Consider the following 24,806-nt stretch of genomic DNA (forward strand, 5'->3'; position numbering starts at 1 on the left):
AGCAATTATATACTCCAGTATTCTCATTTATCTGTATAATATAGTAGGGATCTAATAGCTCAGTTAATTAACTACTTGAACTCTCACCTTGTTGGTGAGGATTCGAATCCCCACGTTGTAATCCCCTTTCTCTAAAAAAAAAAAAAAAAAAAATCTGTATGATATACTAAAGTCAATTAACAGGTTGAACTATTATATGAAACGAGACGAAGTGATTATAATGTTTGATGTGTTGCAGGTCAATAAATTTTTTGCATCTATTTATCCTAACTGATCCTCGTTGATGAACTCGTAAAGAAGATTAGAGTATTCAATAAACTGATACCACAAATTCCTTGGATCGATAGAATTGATTAGTCAATTAATTGCTCGTTTTTTCACTTTCATAGAGAGAACATTATATTTCTGTAAAGATTAAAAGACGTACCAGTGAATAAGCATTCCAAGCCGTAGGTCCTAGTGGAGACAAGCATTGATATTTAATAATGAGCCAATGAGAGAGAGGAAAAGGATGCTCATTACATTTTGACCTTAGGGAAAAGATCATGAAGAGCACTACTGAAAACTACTTCCTCCCTCTCAAATTATTTGTTTCTTTTTTATTTTACACGCCGCTTGAGAAATATTAATTAGGATGAGTATTTGATTAATTTTATTCTTATTTATGTCTAAGTTATAATTTTTTTCCATTAAATATTTACTCTATTTATAATTTATCTCTATTAATAACAAAATTCTACTAAAAGTAAAGTATAAAAAAAAAAATTAATTATGTCTTGAACTCCCAAAAGATAAATAATTTGAGATAAATATTTTTAATCATCATGACAAAGTTTGAGACGGAAGGAGTATCGAGTTACTCTCATCTTTTGGGACTTATTGGAAAAGGACGACATGCAGAGAGTGTTTTGTTTTGTATAAGGTTTGTGGATAGAATACAGAGACTACCAAAAGTTGCAAATTTTATGCCCCCAACCCCTTCTATTTAAAATTTTAGAAAATCTTTATATAAGTGTACGCTACCATAAAACATAAAAATTTCCTATTGTCGCATTATGTAAATTTAAATCCGACTTTTTTCATTCTCAATCTAACAATCTTTTTCCCTTGATTTTTTATGCCTTCTTTTTTATGTTCTTATCTTTTGTTTGGCTCTAAAGCATAGAGAAAGGATTATCCAATCATTTTCATGCGTAATGGAGTACTATTCAATAATAAAAATTAAAAGAAGGGACGAACTTCGTGAAAATGTAATTGATGGAATCGTTTACAATGTGGAGATGTGTGAGCCTAACAGAAGCTAGCAGGTTGATGCTTTATGCCTTCTTTTGTTATTTATTTTTAAATTTAATAATTAACAAGCTTGTCCATTCTACTCAATGAAATTTAATAATTATAAACTCTATAATTTCAAAAGAGAACCTATAAAAAATACAAAAGCCACCATTAGAGGTATAAATTGAATAACTCTTGAAGGTTGATTACTGGCCGAGCTCCCTGTAGCCAAACTTGCTAACCAAGATCCATCCGCTAACATTGCCTGATCCATTGACCCTGAACCTGACCCTGACCCTGATCCTGATTCAGAATCTGGTAGTGACCCAGAACCTGACCCTGATTGAGAACCTGAAAATGACCCAGAACCTGATTCCGTTCCTGATTCATCTGTCGATCCGTTTGATTTTGGAGATTGTTTACTGCACAAAAGAAAAAAGTTAATTCATCAGAGCTTATTACCCTTGGTCAAAATCATTTCAACTATTAATGTACTTCAATTTTACTAATTCTAGTAGCTACACGTTTTTCTTCTGACTTATAAGTTCTATTTTTGCACTTAACAACGTGATAGCAATTTCTATGCAGTTAACGTTATTGAACAATAATAACAATTACATATATTGATATAATAACATCAAGGAGATTGTATTTACCTTGGTGGAGAGGAGGGACAAAATGTGATGATGTAATTAGCATTAGAACAAGTGAATGTACTTGTCTTATCATCATATGCATAGCTATACGATTTCGGACACGCCGACTTAAACATCTGCGAGTATACCGACGGCGAGCAAGTGGCCGGTGAAGCATACGCGCCCGCACAACAATACTGTGGAGTCTTAAAAGCATCACACGCGCTCCTACAGGCGTCGCCGCCATTCACCCGCAACTCCATCGGACATTTCAGGTTCAAGTCCACATTACAACCCGTGGATGCACAAGGACCCGACCCGCCACTCACTTCAACCATCATGGGCAAGTTGTACCCGTCCACTAAACTCACATCATAAAAGTCCTGTGAACCCGACCCGAGTGTGAATTCTGCTAGTGTTGCAGGTGGTGTGGCTCCACCACCGTTGCACTCCATTTGACCCGACCCGCAATCGGCTGTGGCACATGAACCGTTTTCTGAGTCGAAGTTGCAGCCGGTTCGGCCCCAGAACCGGCCCGACCAACCCGTTGGTGCTTGAAATGAACGTGAACTGCCTTTGGTTAGTTCGAAACCAGTGCTGTCAAGTTTTGGAGTTCCAAGAATTCCAGGCCATACTGTATGGTCACACTTGTTCACAAATGTAAACGTAGCCCCCAATATACCTACAGAAAGAAAAATTGGAAACACCAAGAGAATTACTTAAAAACCAATGTAAATGAAAAAAGTCATAACAATTCTTGGAATAAAGATTGGATTTTTATGGAGAAAGCAAATTCAGATATGTTTGTGATAGAGCATTCCTTGGTTACCTTGACAGAAGATGAGCACAAGAAGGCTCTGAATCATCAAAGAAGTGGAGATAACCAGAGAGATTCTCATAATTGGTAATGTGTGTGTATCTTTTGTATTGAACAATTTTCTTGATAAATTAGCTTTATTAGTAACTCTGGAGAAAGCAGAGCCAATGTTGAATGGTTATAGTGGTTCTTGGTTGGTGGGATGTAAGTAGTAGTTCTAATCAGGGATGATGGGAAATGGAGGAATAATTAGAAAGAAATAGAGAAGAAAGAAGGAATGACCACCCATGAAATTACACCAAGGCCATCATAAACGAATTACTAATTGAAGCTTCGGCGCCTGGCTGGCACTATAAATTGGGAAATTAAGGAGGGGGGTGGTAGATTGAAATGAGTGTGTGTGTTTGTGTAAGAAGGTATATTTGAAAGATAAGAAAAGGGGTTGCATATATAAACAACGAAAGTCGGCAGAGAGGGGTGGGTACTATTGGATGGTGCGTGGTGGGGAAGACTACTTTCACCAATTGGAATGCATTTTAGTGCCTTGTAAATTGTAATACTCTTGCAAGGAGTACATAACAAAATTAATTAGCTAACTAATTTGCCACAGAAGATTAAAAGAAATAAAGTAGTAAAACAAAGTGTCATGTTAAAATTAGCGAGAAATGAAGAGTTTGACATTTGAAAGGAACAGATACGTAGACAAAGCGACACCCTATAGGGAGTTAAGCATACTGAAGACCAAATTATGAACTATATGTCCTTAAAGATGTAACAGTCTGAAAGATCATTACTTCTACAAGCTAAAAGGACATTGTGGATGTTAGCTACAACGTAGTACTAGTTTAAGTGGTATTTTGCGTTTAAGGGGCTACTTCAATAATTTGTCATTGATGAAAAAGGAAAGCTGGATGGGACACAGAGAAAACGATAGGTGAACTTCCCCCCAACAGTATGTGCAACTTATAGTAAAGTAATTAAATCTGTAATGGAGTTGATTAAATTATGGAAATATACTTTGTGATATTTCCCCAAGAAATTGCCTGTTTTGGAAAGAGGGAAACATAACTTTTTGATCTTGGACATCTAACGCATTCATGGTAAGATGCGTAAAAGAAGAGACCACTATTAGAGTTAGGATCCCAAAACGACAGGAACTTTGAACACTTGCAACTGCCGGCAAAGGCAGAAAAACAGCGACATGTCTACTTTTTTTGAAAAATCAAGATAAAATTAACCTTATTTTTCGAGATTTATTTTTATTAAGTATTAAGTGATCAAATCTCAATACCTATTTCATTAGAGATAATTTAGGTAAATTACTTCCTCCATTCCATAATAAGTGATTTTTTTAGCTCATGCACACCCTTTATGAAATTGCTCACTCCTAGAAAATTATGAGTGCTTTTACCAACTTACCTCTAATTATATTTTAAGTTAACATGGGGTATTGAGTAGTAATCAATGAATCTTGATTATTTACACAAGGGTAATTTTAGAAAAATCTGGTCAAAATATTCTTGAAATCCTAAAACCTCACTTATTTTGAAACAAAATAAAAAACCTAAATGGTCACTTAATATGGAATAAAGGGAGTATCTATTTTTCTCTTGGAATTAGTAATTTTTTAAGGGTATGCAAATGGCTAAGTGGACACTCTTTTTGATCCGGAGGGAATATGTGATTACCTTAGTACTTTAGCTCATTAAAAGTACTTCCTCCGGATCAAAAAAAGAGTCCACTTATCCATTTGCACACCCCTTAAGAAAATACTAACTTCTAGACAAAAATAGGTAATTTGACTAAACTACTCCTAATTAAATAGGCATTGAGATTTGATTATATAACACTTAATAGGGGCAAATATGAAAAAAACAAGGTTAATTCTTTATTGATTTGTAAAGTGAATTCTTTTTTTGATCCAAGAAAAAAGGCTAAGTGGACTCTTTTTTTATCCGGAGGGAGTAGTTGATAGACATCAAATAAATTTATAAATAATAGTTACTTGTTTAAATAAAAGTGTCAAAATTGATAATACACAATTAGTTTGTTAGGTAGAAGGCGCTGAAACACCTTTTCTGTTAAAATTACTGAAATATCCTCAAAGCTATTTATAAAAAATTAAAAATTCAATAATATGTATATATAAAGAAAAGAATGACGAAAATAGAATAGAGAGATAATCCCTCTTTCCCAATTTATGAGGCATAATATGGATTTTGGGAGTCAAATTTCTTAATTTTGACCATGAATTTGGTTTAGAATATTTAAATTTTAAAAAAAAATAATATTTATATATTTGAAAACTACATAAAAAGTACTACTATATATTACAAGAATTAACCAATTTATGAGGCATAATATGAATTTTGGGAGTCAAATTTCTTAATTTTGACCATAAATTTGGTTTAGAATATTTAAGTTTTTTTTTTTAAAATAAAATTTATATATGTGAAAACTACATAAAAAGTACTACTATATATTATAAGAATTAACAATTCAAAAGACATATAAAAAACTTACGGTCAAAGAGAAGTTTATTTGACTCTAGAAATTTGACAGGTACCACATGTATATTGAGACAAAGGGAGTACTATTTTGGCAATTACAAAAGATATTAATTATAAAATTATTAAAAAAAAACACTACTACTAAGAATCACTATTTTCCCACTGAAAAATATTCAATGGCTATTCCCACATATAGTTTGATTGAATTAGTGGGAAAAAAAAAAGATATTGTTTTTACGCAAAAAATTTAAAAAATTTCCAGTTTTTTAATGAGATCCTATTTTTAATTATGCGTTTCCTTAGTGAGCTGATTCCATAGAAATTAGGTAAAAAAATCTTAATTTTATAACATAAAATTTCCACTGATTTATTGGTGAAAAGCCTTTGTTTCTAATGGTAATAAAAATCAAAACAAAAGCACTTACTTATAAATTATAGAATCATACATTAGAGGTGACCCACTTATAACATACCCTCCGTTTCAATTTATGTAAATTCATTTGATTCGGTATGAAGTTTAAGAAAGTAAAGAAGACTTTTAAATTTGTGATGTTAGATGAGTCACATATATTCTGTGTGGTTATAAATTATTGCATAAAGGTAAATTATTTTCAAATATAAAAAGAGATCATTCTTTTTGGTACGAATTAATAAGGAAATAAATTCACATAAATTGAAACAGAGGGAATAGATTTTGTCTTTTAAACAATTTTTAATGTTTGCCAAATACGTGGATGAACTAACAACTGTTTATGAGCTAATTTCATCAGTTCATAAGCACAGTATAGGCAAATAACGTGGACATGGACCTCTTTAAAAGATGTGAATTTAAAAAAAAAAAAAAAGACACAAGTACTATGAACGTATATCGAGGAGGAGTATTTAAGGTTAATTGCAGTGTTGGGAATACGGGGCAGGACACGTGTTGATACCAAAATAGCGGGAAAGCTCCACTTTGTCAGCTAATTCGTTCTTCTGAGAGAGTGCTAATCTAATGATGACGATGATCTCCATGCCACCGCTCCTCCTCATCACCGACAAACGTATCTCTTCCCATTACGTTCTTTCTATTTTGAGAAAAGACATGTTTTAATCAAGGCATTTAAAACTCACTTTCAAGAACTAAACTTAACTTCTATTTTTTTACCCCCCTTTAACAACTACGCTTTAATTGTTTTCCACCCTAAAAAATAATACCACTCACAAGGAGGTGTATTACACTCACAAATACGTCATTGCCAATTAATGCCACATCATCGCTAATGTCTGTTAACGTCGTTGCCATATCATTGCCATGTCAAAATTACCAACATATCACTTTTTATTTTTACTATTATTTTTTCTTTCTCTTTCTTCTTCTTTCTCCCTCATCCTCACCCTATTTTTATCAACCACCATGCCGCCGCTATCAGCCACCGCCGCCTCCGCCGCCGCCTCCGCCGCAAAAAAAATTGGACGAACTTGCCCTTAAAAAAAAATCATCACCATCATCTTTAACCCACACCCACCACCACCACCATCATCTCCCACCAAATTTCATCAAATTCCTTAAAAGAAAAAAAAATCACCACCACCATCTTTAACCCACATCCACAACCAGCACCATTTCTAGCAAACCCATTTCTTCCACCACCATTATTAGCAAACCCATTTCTTCCATAACTTTATTTTTGAAAGAGAATCAAAATACCCACATCCACAACCACCACCATTTCTAGCAAACCCATTTCTTCCACCACCATTAGTCCACTTACACTTAAATTCGTTCAAATTAGTTGTTTTGGTTGTTATTGTTGGCCATTATTAGTATTATTATTAACAAACCCATTTCTTCCATAACTTTATTTTTGAAAGAAAACAAAATCTAAATCAAGAAACAAAAAAATGGTGAAAATGAAAAGAAAAAAATGATGAGAATATAGAGAAAAGGGATTTGTGAAGAAAGAAGAAGGATGGGGGCGTGGAGGGGGGGGGGGGGGGGGGGGGGCAAGGGTGGGGTGGGGCGGGGTCACATGTGAAGAAAAAAAAGAAGAAAACGTGTGGCGGGGGGAGGGGGGGGGTTGGAAGAAAAAGATGGATCGTGGCGGGGGGGGGGGGGAGGGCTGTGAAGAAGAAGAAACGGTGGAAAAACCAAAAGCTTATGGAAATCCACCCTCTCTCCTTTCTTCTTCAATCACATTAACACATCAATGATGAAAAGAAACCAACCGAGCGACCATGGAAATTTTAGCTACGGTGCCAAGTCCTTTTTTTTTTTTTATTTTTCACTCTCTTAATTTTTTATTTTTTTATTTTTTTTGCCACGTCGCATTTGGGGTGGAAAATAATTGAAACGTAAGTTGTTAAGGGGGGTAAAAAAATAGAAGTTAAGTTTAGTTGCTAAAGTGAGTTTTCGTGCCAAGTTCAGGGGTTAAAACATGTCTTTTCCCTTCTATTTTTTGCATTCCCTGTAACTGAACGCATCACTCCTATTTTGGTTTCTTCCGTTCTATTATGCTTTTATTTTAAGGAAAATAGTCAAAAATATTTCTCTATTTTATTTTAACGGTTAAAAATATCATCTGTTATAATTTTGAGTAATTTATGCGCCTACCATTATAAAAGTTAACAAATATATTTTTAAAATTTCTAAATTAATTCAAATAATTCGATTTCACAAAAAATAACTCACTTTCCTACGGCCTACTAAAATTAAACCAAAGTCTGTTCTCCCCTCTCAGAATTCCTCTGTCATACAGCGCCACTTACTATTCTCCCCTCTCAGAATTCCACTATTCCCCACCACCCTAATCTATTCCCAAAACCCAAGTGATTTCTCCTCTCAGTGAAAACATTTGAGTTTTTTTCAACGGAGAAGAAACGATGAAGAAGATTGGAAATCTTCCCAAGTCCCAACTTCCCCTGCCCCCACTCCTTGCTATTTTTCTCTTATCCTTTGGCTGATGTACAAACTCCTCCTCTCAAATTTTAAAAAGAAAAAGGAAAAAAGCTCCCCTGAATGAATATTGCAGTAATGGAGCTCTGGTTTTGCTGTTATAAGGGAAGGAAGACTTTGGTTTAATTTTAAGAGGCGGATCGGGGCGGGTAAAATAAAAAAGTGGGTTATTTTTTGAAAATCGGATTATTTGAATCAATTTGGAGATTTCCGTCAAATGAAGGTATATTTAGTTTGTTAACTTTCATGACGGTAGGGGCATAAATGACCCAAAATAATAACGGAGGATATTTTTAGCCATTGAAATAAAGTAGAGTGATATTTTTGATCATTTTTCCTTTATTTTACTCATCTCTTTCAGGTAGGGCTAGGCGTTCAGTCGGTTCGGTTCGATTTTTCGATTTTCGATTTGTAAAAAATAGAACCGAAACCGAACTGAAATAACTTTGGTTCAGTTCAATTTTTGCAATTTCGGTTCGGTTTCTTCGGTTTAGATATGAAAACTTTTCCACAGCCACGTGTAGGAGTTTGGACAATTTCTAGCAATCTTTAACAAACATAAGCTAAAACTAAAGCGATGTCTGCTAAGCTCACACGAAACAGCACTAGACTACTTACATCTGATAGGGTCAAAGAAATCATAGGCCAAACGGAGAAAGCAACCGGCAAGAACGAACGACCCAGAGAAAGCAACCACCCACCAAGAATTCCCTTTTCTACTCTCTGTTGGCCTCATTCTTCATATATTATGTATATTTGTAATATGTGAAGTGAATCCAATATATTATGTATATACGTAATGTTTCATGAAAAATAGGGCTTGCTAAAATTCGGGTTTTCGATTTAACCGAATTAGAATTTGCATACACCTAAAACCGAACCGAATTGTAGAAATTCCATAAATTAAAACCGAACAGGACCGAACAAACCGAAAAACCGAAACTGAAATTAAAAAAAAATCGATTCGGTCGGTTTTTTCAGTTTGAACCGAAATATGCCCAGCCCTACATTCAACTTGTTTAACATCATATTCAATTTTGTTTTCCATATAATTTTTTATATATATAGATTACTTATATTTAATTTCTTATTTATGAATTACTATCTCCGTCCTATTATAAGTATCTTACAATTTAATTTTTTATTTTTTAGAAAAAGGGTGTTTTAAAAATTATATATTTCTCTAATTCAACATTTTACTTGACATGCTTTAAATTACAAGATTCAAAGTAAATTAATGACTTAAGATCAAAGTAAACTCTAGAGGTTTTTGGGGTCTACTTTCAAAATAAAGGCACGAGAGTTTTAAATGACAGAAAGAAAATAGTGTATTATTATTAGTAATAAGATTTTTAAAATTATTAGGGTACAAAAATGAAGCCTACTTATAAACTCCCTCTTTTCACTTTTACTTGTCCACTATATTAAAAATAAATTTTTACTTTTATTTGTCCACTTTAGCATATCAAGAGAAAGACAAACTTTTTTTTTTTCTTGTTTTAACCTTAAAATTAATTACTCCTTTCCAAATATATTGATATTATACACCAATTAATATGGATATTATAATAAAATATGTGCTTCATTTATTAATTATTAAGAGGCATGTAAAGTTAAAAGTGGACAAGTAAAAATAAACGGAGGAAGTATAATAGTCAAGTCCGAAGAATACCATAAATCTTCACATGGTGAGTCATAATCAAACTAGGGTAATTATATATAGGTATCTCTCTCTAGACACACGCACACATGTGTACTACTCGGGGGCAGATTTAAGCGGAGGTGAGGGTGTTTATCTGTATACCCTCATCAATAAATTACAGTGTATATATATGATAGAGTTTTTGTATTTATGTACATATATTAACTTTTGAACACCTTGAACATATGCTAAAAGTTAGGTCAAGTGGTCCAGGGTGTTTAAAATTTTCTCTAGTATCCTAGGTTTGATTTCCATCAACAGTATTAATTTTTATACTTAGCTTTTGTTATTTTTTTCGAAGCCTCGAATGAAAATTCTGGATCCGCCACTGATACTACTGCTTACAAAGTAGCAATAACCAATACGAAAAGTGTAGGTAATCAGTTGGCATTATTTATTTTACTGCTGGTTTGTGTTAATAATTAGGTAAAATTACTAATTTGTGATAACTTCTGACAACTTATCAAAGAACTCATCGTGATATAAAAGAACGTACAATAAGAGCACTACAGAGTTCTTTTTTGGCCTTTTCTGGACTTTATTGCTTGTAGCATCTTTTGGTGTCAATTGCTGCATTTTTTGCCCTAAAAAGTAGTTTGAAGATATGATCTTCATAGACTTTTTGGCCTCATCAGATGAGCATCATCATCTCCCTATCTCATTTTCTGCTTTTGCGTTCCTAAACCTTTTTCTTGAAGATTGGAGTCATCCCACTAAATAGATGTCGGTACCTGAAAAATTCCTTACTGTAAAGTTCTCAAAAAACCTTGTTTCTTCTTATAACTTTTATTTCTTTTTTGGTTCTTGAATTGTATCTTTTTTTTTTTTTAATCCCTTAAAGCGAAAAGCTTGTATTTTATGATCATGATAAAAAGTGCTGGGAGAGTTGGTTTTAGGATGATGGATCGATGATAAGATTATGCTCATTTGATTAGTCAAGAACGGTTAGGAAAATAGTCCACATTGCGGAAAGTGGAAGAAAAGATCATTAGCTTGATAGAAATTTAACACTAACAAAAGAAGGTGAAATACATAAATTAATTTTCATAAGTGGAAACATAGCTTTGTGGAGGGGACACGAGTGGGGTGCTACATGGAAATGGCTACTTTAAGCTTTACTATACTAGATATATTGTGATTTGGAATCTAGAAAATAATTTTACCATCTTATTATAGTTAAACCAAATATAATCTGCAAGTATTTGCCTTATTTTTGAAAAGTTCTTTGAAATTTATTAAGCTGCACAAATTAATTAAGTCGTCGGATTGCACCAACTCATCGAAAATTTAAGTCGTTAAAAAGGGCATGTACAGCATCTCATCCAAAAATTTAACATATTAAAAAGAGGGCAAAAATGCACAACTTTAGCATTCAAGCATCCACGAGGACACTTCTTTTCAGATTTCACTTCCTTTCAACAATAACAAACATGCATTAACAAAAAAAACCTCTTCTCGTATACTTGGAATTGACAAATTCAAGTAGAGCTTCAAGCTTTAGTGGGAAATTCTCTCCTTTACATTTGCTTTTATGAAAATGACGATGATGGAGACTACATGCACGATGGTGCAGGCATTAGTCTGATCCTTTCAATTAAAAGTGCAGGCCATTGAACTTTGTTTTTTGTTTCACTTAGACTTAGTTGAACGCCTCAACTCCAACACTCAGTCGTGAATCTAACATCAGCATAAGCACTGCAGATTGCTCTCACTAGTGAAGCCAATAACTTTTCTGCTAGTTGTAGCAACTTAGATTCCTGCTTAGTAGGAACATTGCGTGGTTTAATTTAGGAAAGTATAATCTTACCTCATTTAGTTTGTCAGATAGTAGACGAAAAACATAACACCCAGGGATATGGGAATGCTATCCTATCATTTGTAGTATAATTAATGTTTGTCATCGTCATGCCATGTACATTGCATCCTTTTTCTTTTTTGCTTCTTTTTTCATTCTCATGTTTCATCAGTACTATAAAGAAGACAGGACTTTATTAGTGGGTATATCGTTCCATTCTTTTTAATAGATGGAGTAACCTTTTTTTGTTCCAAAATTAAATGTCGCGCATGTAATTACTTTAAAAGAATGGACTCTAGATCTTGGATCCATGTCTGTTGCTAAGCGCAAAACAAAGAAGGTGGTATTTTCTAATATACGGGATCCAAAAAGAGTGATCCTAAATGCTAAGTGTTGTAGGCAATCGAAGTTTAGCCTCAAGGTCTGACAGCTTAGCTTGTATACCTATACATATTGTGCTTCTTTTGACTAATCCATCAACTATATATGATTACAGGATTATTAATTTAAAATGGTACCATCATTTAAACTTCACATATGTGGAATCAAATTGGGACACTACAACTTTTGAATCGACCATTAAGCTTGTCCTTAACACCACAATTTGATCGAAACATTCTCTTTTATCATGAAGAAAACGACTTCCACTAATGTTGTGCTTTCCCATTTTACATCCAAAGTATTTGAGTAAATATTGTGTATACGGCCTGATTCACAATTTTATTACATCATGCTAATTGCTTTTATGTAATTTTTTCAACGTCAATCATAAAGGAAACAAAGAAGAAAGATTCCCAGGAAATGCCAAGCTCGCTGGAACCACATGCAATTCAGAAACGTGTGCACACAATAACAAATCCAATAGTGTTTGTTAATTCCTACTGCCAAAGTCTCAGAACTATGTTTCACAAAATGCTTGGCATAACTCTGGTCGGTAATTCAAAATTAGCACATGCGATAGATATTGTATATTTTGATTTTCTTGTAATGGTTGGTTATTAGGTGTGGTCCTACTCGTTATCACCTTATCCTAGGGAATTTCTTAGAGGTCAACCATACATCTTAAGTGGTCATATCTTTTTCTGATTCTCTCTCTTGTACAGTGTATATATGGATTAATTTAGAATTAAAAAACAGACACTTTGAGAAATAAAAATGAATTGTCTTTGATCTATAACAGAGATTCTTCCTTTCCTTTTTGTGCATTGTGTGTTAGCCCCTCTATTCCTATTAGACATGTCTACATTCGTTATACTCCTATATATAATATACATGACTAGCTAGTTGAGATAGTATTCAATCTCATAACGCAGCTCAAAGTTCACCAATCAATGTTCCTCTGTAATTCAGAACCACAAGCCGCACATAATTTTAAAGAAAGGGAATTCGCTGATTGTTAAAACTTACTAGAAAAAAATTCAACGTCAAACATTTAATTTTGGGATGATATTACTACCAAAGAGGGAACTAAACATTATAATCTTCAGTCCATTACATCTCGAATATCTTATTTTCGATCCAATGAACTAAACATTTATTGATAAATATTAGACTTATTAATTCAATCATTAATTTATTCACTAATTATAATCCCCACATTATAATCTTGGTAGGCATAATTATTCACAAACCAAACTTGAGGTAAGGAGACCCCCTTCAGTCCTCAACACATAGGACTAAAAATCAAGAAAGAAATTAATACAATAAGCCATCAATACACTTATGGAAAGCATTTTACTGAAAAACCACAACCTCGTCAACTACAAAAACTAACCTTGTCAACAACAAAAAGTAGAGACGTCATCAAGATTTTCCAAACTCAAAGACCCAGTTCAGCTCCGATGGTAACTTTAAGATCCAATGAAGCCTTTTTAAACAGCAATCGTTAAGAAGCTTGCAATAGCCAGTGGCTAAGAACTTGAGACCCTCATGGTCAAAGATCATGAATTTTTTTCTAACTTATCAAGATTTGCCAGCCCAATTATCAAGATTTAACAGATTTTTCACTTGCACTGTTACTTTTAAGGTTTAGGATTAAATGAGCACTTTTTTCATACATTAAAGACTATTTCGGTTACATGTTATTTACGAAAGACTAAAATGAACAATTTTTTTTCATATATGAAGGACTATTTCGATTATGTGGTATATATGAGGACTAAAATGATCACTTTTTCTGTACATTAAGGACTATTTTGATTATGTAGTATACATATGAAGAAATAAAATAGTTCAACACCCATACATTAAGGACTATTTTGGTCGTTTTCTTGAAAAATATAGTTGGTACAAAATAACCATTAGATTTTATCTTGCTGAGTTGTCCTAATGTGGTTCAATCACCGAACCAAACTGAAGCAAAAATAAGTGGAGCCGATCTGCTCCCATGATTGAGAGTGATATTTGTGTTTACCAAAAATCGTTGGATTAATTAAAGCGAGACTAATATTAACTACTAAAGCGGGAAGAAAGTTGAAGTTGCGGCTTCCTCCTCTTCTCTTGTCATATTATTGTTTTCTTTCACTTCTATTTCATTTTATAGCCTGTTTGGCCAAGCTTATAAAAACAACTTATTTTAAAAGCATTTTTTTTCCAAAAGATTTTTCAAAAAAAAGATTTTAATTAAGCAGTTTGTGTTTGACCAATTAATTTAAAAGTACTTTTTGAAGAAGAATTAGTGTTTGGCCAAGCTTTTAAAAAGTCTTCTAAGTGTATTTTTCTCAAAAGTACTTTTCCAAAAAGTGCTTTTAGCAAAAGCCTATTTTTTTATTTTCCAAAAACTGCTCGCTACTCCCTGAAAGCACTTATTTTATCCCATAAGCTTGGCCAAACACCTCACTTTTTTTAAATAAGTACTTATTGAAAAAATAAGTACTTTTGGGAGGAAAATAAGCTTGGCCAAACAGGCTATTAATCTATTTGTATGAATATCTTACATTATCGTACCAAAACAATGAATTAGTGATCAGTAACGACAGAATGGTGCTTCTTTCATTTGAGTTATGCTGGGGTCATTTGCACTTTAGGTCCTATTTTGTGTTAGTATTTAATTTTCTTCCTTCAAGACAAATAATTTTTTTGTGGGGTATAAGTTTATATTTCGGATATGATATCCCACAAGTTATGTTGTGTCCTTAAAGAACTTATGCCTAGTATAATTTCGATTTTGAAAGGTAAAATTAAAAATCAGTCCATTTAAAGGATAAAAATTAAACACCAGCCCATTTGAAGCACAAACCATGCAATTTCTCGTTCTGCTTGGGGATATAAAAGGCCTTACAAGCAAATAGCCCACTTAGTCTAAACTAGTTGGGCCTGGTTAGGTTTTAACTCTTTTCTCTTTGGTCCATTCCGTGGAGGGCTGGAGGTGTACACCTCTCTAAGTTTGTTTTTCTTATTCAATGAAAAACTCTCTAAGTACACAAAATATTATGTTTACTTATGATTCATGAAAAGTAGAACAATGAACCAAATAAGAACTGTGGTGGAGTGGTAACTTATAAGTACTCATTCATTCTTAATCAGAGATTTTGGGTTCGAGCCGAGTTAGATACACTTGGAATCCATAAAGAAAAAAAAGGGTAGAGCAATGAAATTAAAAAAAGAAACTTATAATTTCTTTTCCATATGACTAAACAACTTTGAATGTATAACTCGTCATACTCATGCAAAGAAATCTAGCTACTTCTATCAACCAAGATGTTCTTGCCAATATTTAGAATTTAGAAATATTATCGACACTTATTTGACATCTTATACAATTACCACAAGTATGATTGGCTTTAATTTTCGGAGGTTAAACATTTTCTGTAAAAGAAAGTATCATTAAACAAACATTTCTACCTATACCCAACTTAATTTAAAGATGAAGTTTGTCTGACGTGGTTTTGAACAGTGCTGGGGTCCAAGTAATTTTCACCTTGAGTTGAAGTCAAAGCAAAATTTTCCTTTGTTAAAGAATAATCATAAAGTTGCAATTTTCAAAGTCTAATTTCTGGATAAGAAGATGTCTAGTTTGAATAGTTATCACTCACATTAGCACTAGTTTCCTCCTTTCTGCTGTGATCGAGTTGTATTCCAACTTCCAATCAGATTTCGTTGAGACAAAATGTTGTATAACTAAGTAAGCTAGCATAGCTAACACGAAATCACACTATTTCCGATTAATTAATGATGTCATATTTCGATATATAGGAAGACATAAATGATAAACTGAGACTTCTTGAAACTTTTTAGAAGTTTACTAGCAATGTTTGCATCCATTCAACTTGTTTTTTCGTACAAAGCAAACAGGATAAATTTGTGATTAAGGCCTCTTTGGAATGCTTATTAAAAAGAAACACACACAATTTCTGAGTCCGGAGCCTAAAGGGCACAAAAATACACAAAATAAACCAAAAGGGGGCTGCCTTCCACTATATACCAAAAGGGGTATAACGTGGAGGGGCCAACGTTATACCCCAAAATTTTTTCGAATTGTCAGAACAAAAAAAATAATAATTAATGTTATAACGTGGATCAGTCCACGTTTTACAATATATATATATGTTATACAAAATTATTTGTAAAACGTGGACCGATCCACGTTATACAAAATTATTTGTATAACGTGGATCGGTCCACGTTATAAAATATATATATATATATATATATATATATATATATATATATATATATATATATATATATATATATATATATATGTAAATCGAGGAAGTTGAAACATGCAGCCTAAATATTCTGCGCAAAAATATTCTTTTCTTGCTTCACACTAGTAACACTATTTTATCCACTTAAAACACACAATACCAGATAAATTCAGAATGAAACAAAGTAACATATGAAGTCAAGTAGAAACGGCTTACCCATAAGCAGGAAACAATAAGAATTAGAACCTAATGATTTTTGTTTTTCCCACAATTGATCATTTTTTTCTGGAAAACTTTAAGGTTTAGCTAAGATGGAGAGAAATTTTACCATTCGATCATATCCGCATTTTTTTGTTCTTGATACACAATATATATACCCACATAAGATTACAGTTGAATCAGGATGGACCAATTAACTTGATTGAACAATTCAAAATACTGTCCCCATTCCGAATTAAACAACATCAGTAAGATTATGAGTTATCTCATAATATAGTCTCCGGAAAATTAACTGAAAAATAAAAGCATTCACAAGCAATCAAGATCTAAAAGTCTCTAACATACTTGCCGACATCTATAAGAATGTTACGGTTGCCGTGAGGGCTGGTATGGCGAACAAGGATGCTAGCGTTCATTCTCCTATTTCTCGTTACCCGGTTCGTAGCTTTAGTGCACACCTATAACAGGACATTAAAAGAATACCATATAGTTTAATCAATTATTTTAATCGAAAGTACTCTTAACAATTAATACAAATAAGGATGCAGCATTTAGGTTTCTCAGGCTTACAGGACAAGTCTTCAAGGGGTTAGTGACGCAGCTCACTCGTGGAATTCCTTCACTTGTATCGGTTTCGATAAATATTATCTCAGATTGGTGGACAGCGCACGATTTACAATATATATAGTATAACGTGGACTGATCCACGTTATACAAAATTATTTGTATAACGTGGATCAGTCCACGTTATACCATTAATTTTTTTTTTTTTTGACAATTCGAAATTTTTTTTTGGGTATAACGTTGGCCCCTCCACGTTATACCCCTTTTTGTATATGGTGGAAGGCAGCCCCCCTTTTAGTTTATTTTGTGTATATTTGTGCCTTTAGGCTCCGGACTCCACAATTTCTTCTTCTGAGGCTAAAATATCGCTGTTGATACGAGTTCCTTTATTTTAAATCAACTTCTCTCAATAATGGGTTGATTAACATCTTTCATTAAAGCCGAATATATTTAAGGTTGTAATCCTGTAATATGATAGGAATTTGTGATGCAATGCTGAAACTTTTACATGGTCCTAATTGGGAACTACAGGCTCGAGTTTTCTCCTTCACTTTATTTGTTAGAAAGTTGGTCGAAATTTTTTGGCAAAATTTTCAGTAAAATATGAAAGCTACTAAGGACTAATACTCAGAGCCACGATTCTCTGACGTTGGAAAAGCATATCAGCTTCCACATGGGGTGCATTCTTATAGGCATAGCTTAGTTCTCCTATAGTCTCTTTCCTTATGTTACTTTTAACCACGATAAACGGCTGTGGGTTTATGAGTACTCTCATCTTTTCACTTTTCTATCAGATATAAGTCACTGATAGTCTAATGCTAAAAAAGAATGTCCTTAGATATGACCAACGATATCGGCTGCTGATGAAAGACACAAATTAAACATATGGTGAATTTCCTTAATTATGTATTATCTCCAGCAATATATGTAGCAACTTGAACTTTATGCACTGGCCTACTATATGTAGCTTTTCTTGTTCTGTTTATCTTATATCTAATACAGTGCACGAATGCTTACGTGAGAGTTGAGAGAAAGGTTGTGACTCCCAATAAGAATTTCAGCCAGTGGTCGATGCTTAAAAGATTAACCTTTTGCACGTGCTGTTTTTCCCCCTTAGTGGCAATTTGCTCATGAACTTATAGTCTTGCGGCATGTTGACAGGACTTGGACTTTTTATCTGCACGTTGGTGGAGTTTGTCAAAGCAAATTTGGCCTTAATTTGTTAATGAATAAACTTGGGTGTTGCAGTTTCAAATTCGAACATTATCTGGATAAAAAGGTGCCTGTTTTGAATTGTTATCACTAATAAAATGTTTCGACAACTAGGCAATCATAGCTAACACGAAATCGTTCTATTTCCAATTAACTAATGATGCCATATTTTGAAAGAAATAGATTACAAATGGAGGCAGTTTTTCTCCCTATTGATGGCAAGTTTCACACTCAATTTTTGATTAGAAGTTTTTAGTAATATATGCATCTAGTCACCTGCATGCCCTTTCGTACTAAGCAAATGGGAGGAAAATGTGATTAAGGTCACCTTCGAATGCTAATGAAACACACTCTAAAACAAAGCCAATTGTTTAATTAAGCAATACCTGCAAGGCTGCACATATTAGTTTTTTTTTCTTTTTGATGTGAGTGCTTTTATTTTAAAAGGTTGTACTTCTTTCAGAAATGGATAGATCAACCTCCTTCATTAAAGTTGAATATTGTTAAGGAACTCGTAACTCGATGGTATATATCATGCAATAATATGAGATTCAAGTTGTCACACATGGTCTTAGGATTCAAATTTCAGGGGGTTTTGTCATTGTGCATGCATGCAGGTTTAGGATTTGAAGATCTAGCATAAATCTTCTTAATTTGTAGTGTAAATTTTCTTAGTAATTAATTGCTTAAGGTAAGGCCATGATCAAAACAAAAGGATTACGGTGACCATTCACATCCACACAGTTAGATTATAAAAAGATTGTGCTGAAAATCACATCGACCCTACATAATTACAATTTATAAGGGCAAAACTTGATTACGCCAAGAATGGACATTCGATCCTTTTCTAATTGTCATGATCTATTGGCATTAGTTGACAAATATGAAAATGATATCTTCTGCCTCTAATTAAACCTTGTCCACACTTTCTTATATTCATATTACGAAACAACTTCGATGACAATTATCATAATTAAGTTATATTCCACTTTACGTACGTCTGCAATAAGGCTTTACAACTTGACTGCTCTTCTTCTAGTTCTTGATGTTGTCAGCTTTTTCCCATTTTTAGTGTTTCTTCTTTTACTTAATTACGTAAAAAGCAAAAAGAATTTCCCACATCACATGGATGAACGGCAGTTCTCTAGCAAGCTTGTCAATGCTTAGCCCTTACTGTTATATCAAGTTGATTTCACTAATGATTATTGAACTTTATTCGTTATTGTGCAAGATAAAATTATAAAGTTAGTTTTCATCATATTAAACTTTATAATTTTTCGTTCGTTATTGATTATAAAGTCATTTTTCATCATATCAATACAATAAAATTAAAAAGCATCTTAATTTTATCTAGTAGCAGTAGAGACAAAAATGTTTTTTGTCAAATAATTGAACTTATATCATCATCATAATAATAGAGATACTAAGTTGCCTATCATCAAGTGTTAACTAGATTTTGTTATATATAATGGGTAAAGATTTGTGACTTTACTATTATGATAATACTCATTTATTATGCGATATGACCACACATGAATCTAACAGGCCACATGGCTGCAAAATTAGTGACCATCAGTCAAAAATGGCAACGGATACCATTTGTAGCGAATAGGCTGTAGGGGCCAATGAAACCTTGTCGCCAACTTCCGTACTGTTCCAGTTGATATCTGACTGCAAAATTTTAAGAGTTTTATATAACGCCAAATATAAGACCACTAGTTTACTGTATTTTAAAAGAACAAGAAGCATATAGTAATTAATATGACCTGGTAATGCAGTAATGGCTGAGCATGGACGGTGCCTGTTAGGACATAAGTAAGCATGTTGGATCTGTGCAACGTGAAAATCATATTTTTGCTTATAATATACAACAGAACAAACCGCCTAGCACATGCATGGTGTGCCACATCTCAGACTCTCAGTACTCCCCTCTCAACTTTGTTTCTTTTTTTTTTTTTTTTTTTTTTTTCAAGTAAGATATTGTAGGCATAAAATGAAATTAATTTTTGACAAATATATATTGAAGCTATTAAGTTTTATCCATTAATGCAATATTGTTACAAGACTTTACCTACAAAAACAAGATAGCAACATAATCTGCTGAAGCGCAAGCTCTGAAATTTCCAAATGATGCAATTTTCATTATTTTGACTATTGATTTAGGCAAAAAGTTGATCTTATGTTGTTAAGTATACTTCAAAACTACATATGGGTAGGTATAATCATCCCCCCCTGCCCCCCCCCCCCCTTTTTTTTTTTTTTTTTTTTTGGTGTTGTTGTTGTTGTGTGTGTTGTGGGGTGAGGGGGTGGGGGGAATGGATTATCTTACTGATGACCACTTATAGTAGAAGGATAAAAGCAAAGCAAAAGATACAGATCAAATTGGGAATGCCATCAAATTGGGAATGCTTACTTCAGATTTGAGAGAAAGTGGCGCCCCTAATCTCCAATGAGATATAATTATGCTATTAGTGGATTCTTTTACATGCAATCTTTTTCCCTTATTGGGGATTGATTTGATGATAATACCCTCTTTTAGTCTTGCGGCATGCAGACAAGAATTGTACTTTTTATCCAGATGTTGGAGGAGTCTTTCAAAGCAAATTTTCCTTTGTTAATAATTAAAAAATTGTAATGGCTGTTGTTTTGAAGTTGAATAATTGGATTATAAGGTGATTGATATCATTTGAATTTTTCTCACTGATATGACACTAATTTCCTCTGTTTCGGCTATGATTAATTCATATTCATATTCATATTCCACTCTGGATGTGTGTATAAATGTATCGTTATCAAGACACGGCAAGCTAACACGAAATCACAGTATTTCCAACTAGTTAATTATGTCATGCTTTGAAAGTAATTGATCATAAATGGAGGCATGTATATATGACTAGTTTCACACTTAATTTTCAGAAGTTTAGTTATGTAGGTTATCTGATCCATTCGCCTTTGCCGTTTCGTAAAACGGAAATGTGAACAATGTGTTCGATCAAGGGCTCTTCTGAATGTTAGCTACTTAATTAATTACTTGTCTTTCTCTCTCTTTAATCTCTATATCAAATTATTTTAGTAATTTTAGTTATACCTAACAGTATTAGATTCAATTAGATTTCATTTTTAATTAGGCTAAAAATCTCTATCGGTATTAGTTCTTAAATAAATGGGCCAATTATATCTTTCGAACAATCACTGGGTCTTTAGTTAGAATTCTCAGGGACTTTGGTTATTATGCTTAGTTATAATTACAATTTGAAGAAGCAACTGTCTCTACGACGTGGTGTAACTTATTCCGTTTGTAAACTATGCATTACGTCGATTGTTTTATTTAGAAAATCAGTTAGTATTTCCGAAGTTATTTTCGTGACTCTTTACTATCTTCGATTCCACATTTCCACGTACGTAATGCCTTATCAGATGGGCAAAGGCATTACCAGATAGGCAAAGCTTACTCATGGCCATGAATCTCTGACAAGGCAAAAAAGAATTTATCCTCTTTTTTTCGGGCACATGTAATAAAAAGGTCGTATAAGATTTTGGCGGGCATGTTACGTTGCATTTCCTTTGTTGGTGTCCATTATTTTATAGCTAGGGCAATAGTAATCCTAATTATATCATCAAAACAAACTAACTACGGTGGCCAACTTCAGACCTTACTAGAGGTTACAAAAATATTATGTCAAAATGCAACATTGACCCAATCATAAATTACAAGAGTAAAAACTCGAGGAGATATTCAACCCTTTTTAATTGTCATCAACAAGGCATTACTTGACAAATTAAAATGATATCTCTCATGCCACTAAAACCCTGTCCACCCTTTGATTTATTTATATTACAAAAACTATCCGAATGCTAACCTCAATCAACTATCACAACTAATAATTCTACTACGTCACAAAATTTACAACTTGGCCTGTCCTGGTTCTTGTCGATTTTGTTTCGTTAGCTCTTCATGCTGCTGCTTCTTTTTTATCAAAAAAAGAGAGAGATTCCCACGTCACACGGATAACAGTTTCTTCAAAGACTCCAAAGAATGGCCGGCTTTGGGGTATTGAATTCACATGCAAAAGTGGGTATATTCTCTGCCGGCAATGACTACTTCGAAGGATTGTGGGCTCAAAATTGTCGAGTGGCCCACTTCAATTCACAAGACACCAACAATTCACAAGATCAATGCAAATGCCTCAACAGCCAAAGGGCTGCTAGAATGGTGATCGTCAAGCTTGTAAAAAGTGGTAATGGACCTGAGGTTGAAATACCACTGCTACTGACCAATGAAACATTGCTGCCACCAGCGTATTTTCCTCCTAATGATTTCTGGCTGCAACATTAATATTTTCAATTAGCATAGTAATTAACGTGGTGTAAATTAAATTATTAACACTAGTAATTTTTATATTAAGATGACATGATATAACATAGAAAGTTGAGCATGGACGGTGCCTCAATTTGGTAGGACATAAGTAAGCATTTTGAATCTACGTAACACGAAAACCACAGATTTTTTTAAAAAAATATACGACACAACAAACCCACTATGAGACGCACATGGTCACAACCCCCAACCCTCGTCTCAACTTCAGGATTTATTTGTTTGCTTCAAAATCAAACCAACAATCCTTTGGGTCTCACTTTTTTAGGATGACCCATTATAGATCAAAAGTTAATATGAGACATCACATATGCTCCCATTTCCGACACCATGATAGACAACTTCAAATGCCATCATCCTCACACATTTGCATTCCATATTACTTGTTCAACAAAGCTCAACAAAAAACACCCTTGTGCATGCACGAAACTGCTTTTTGACTTAGCCAGGCACATGGGTATACTGCTTATACAACAGCACTATAGAACTAACTTGTTATAAACGTTACTTTCTAGCTCAATTAATGTGATACCTTTTGTTTCTCAAAAATCATTATCAACATCCGAAACAAAATTAAATCAAATCAATCAAATATTTTTAAATTAAATTTAAATATACTCCGACATACCTAGTGGAAGGAGCAGGACAAAATGTGATGACATAATCTGCAGAAGCACAAGTGAAGGTGCTAGTTCCATCATCATACGCATAGCTATATGCGCGTGGGCATGAACTCTTAAAAAACTCCGAGTAATCCGTCGGCTTACATGTATCAGGCGTAGCATAAGGCCCGCTACAACAATACTTTGGATCCCCAAACGCTCCACACGCGCTCTTACACGTCACGCACTCACTACCACCACTACCAATCAACTTCAGCTCAGATGGACATGGCCCATTAAGATCAACAACACACCCAGTTGCAGAACAGTTGGTCCCACCTTGTGGGGTCACTAACATAGGTAAATTATAACCATCTACAAGGCTGACGTCATAGAAATCGAGCCCACCGGCTCCATTGAGTGTGAACTCGGCTAGAGTGGCTGGTGGTGCAGCTCCACCGATGCACTCTAATGTTCCGGAGCCGCAATCACCTGTAACGCATGTGAATTTACCTGTAGTGGAATCTTGGGAGCAAAAAGTTCGACCCCATAAACGACCTGACCAACCTGCTGGAACTGAAACGGGTATGGCCTGTCCAGGATTCAGCTGAAATCCTGTAGGAGAAAGCTGGGTAGTTCCAGCACCTGATAATATCCCTGGCCACACTGTATAACTGCACTGGTTTACTAATGTAAATGTTGCTGACAACACCCCTGTTTTCCAATAAAACAAAAAAATGAATACCAAAAGTTGAAACTTTATAGTAACAAAAACTATCAACTAAAACAATACTCCTCTGTTTCAATGTGTCTGTCAGGTTTTGACTTGATACGAAATTTAAGAAAGTAAAGAATGATCTTGTGGTCTTAAATTATAAACTGAAGATATGTAGAATGTACTAAAATCTCCTTTAATCTTGTGGTCGTAAGCATGTCACGCATTTAAAATTGAAATTAAAGAGTAGAAAGAGATAACCTTTTAAAACGGATTAAAAAGAAAAGCAAGATAAACAAATTGAAAAGAGGGAATACTAAATTTAGAAACTTACCTGAAAATAGGAATACAAAAGATAAACAGAACAGGGGAAGTAAGACTTGGGGTTTCGCCATGGTAATATTACTCTGTTTTTCCGTAAATGGTTTGAAGAGAATGAGAAAAAATAAGTTGGCAATGTGGGGTGTACTGAAATGAATCTTAGAAGAGGATCACGTGGAGTCAGAGATATATATAGAAGAAGTTTTGGACCGACGTTAAGGGGAAACACAACAACGCCACAGTATAAGGTCGGCAGTTGGGTCGGCTCCGGTTAAAATGGCTTAGATATTTTTAATGGGAATAGGAGAGGTAATTCGTAAGTTTCAAGGATTAGTGTAAACTTTTAAGAATGGTTGTAGTACTAAGTAGGAAGGGATGTGTTTGAGAGCGGGATTGCGGGAGGATTTAAATAGAATGTGATTTAAGGAGAGAAGTCACTAATTACTGTGTTTAAAAGTAACAGAAGGACTTTTGGGTATG

At 33.8% G+C, this 24,806-nt stretch overlaps 2 protein-coding genes across 2 annotated transcripts; both read right to left on the bottom strand.

Moving 5' to 3' along the window:
* Nucleotides 1-1,221: 1,221 nt before the first annotated feature.
* Nucleotides 1,222-3,257, bottom strand: LOC132046437 (thaumatin-like protein 1). Its single transcript, XM_059437065.1, has 3 exons — nt 2,740-3,257; nt 1,932-2,592; nt 1,222-1,697 (listed from the first exon to the last, which is right to left on the bottom strand). The coding sequence occupies exons 1-3, from the start codon at nt 2,807-2,809 to the stop codon at nt 1,403-1,405; spliced, it is 1,026 nt and encodes a 341-aa protein (XP_059293048.1). The 5' UTR covers nt 2,810-3,257; the 3' UTR covers nt 1,222-1,402.
* An 18,688-nt stretch (nt 3,258-21,945) lies between these two features.
* LOC132046439 (thaumatin-like protein 1b) lies at nt 21,946-24,760 on the bottom strand. The gene is made up of 3 exons (XM_059437067.1): nt 24,340-24,760; nt 23,317-24,004; nt 21,946-22,637 (listed from the first exon to the last, which is right to left on the bottom strand). Exons 1-3 carry the CDS (start codon nt 24,398-24,400, stop codon nt 22,487-22,489), a joined length of 900 nt encoding a protein of 299 aa, XP_059293050.1. The 5' UTR covers nt 24,401-24,760; the 3' UTR covers nt 21,946-22,486.
* Between the last annotated feature and the right edge of the window lie 46 nt (nt 24,761-24,806).

This window comes from Lycium ferocissimum, chromosome 2 (assembly GCF_029784015.1).
Source record: "Lycium ferocissimum isolate CSIRO_LF1 chromosome 2, AGI_CSIRO_Lferr_CH_V1, whole genome shotgun sequence".
NCBI lineage: Eukaryota > Viridiplantae > Streptophyta > Magnoliopsida > Solanales > Solanaceae > Lycium > Lycium ferocissimum.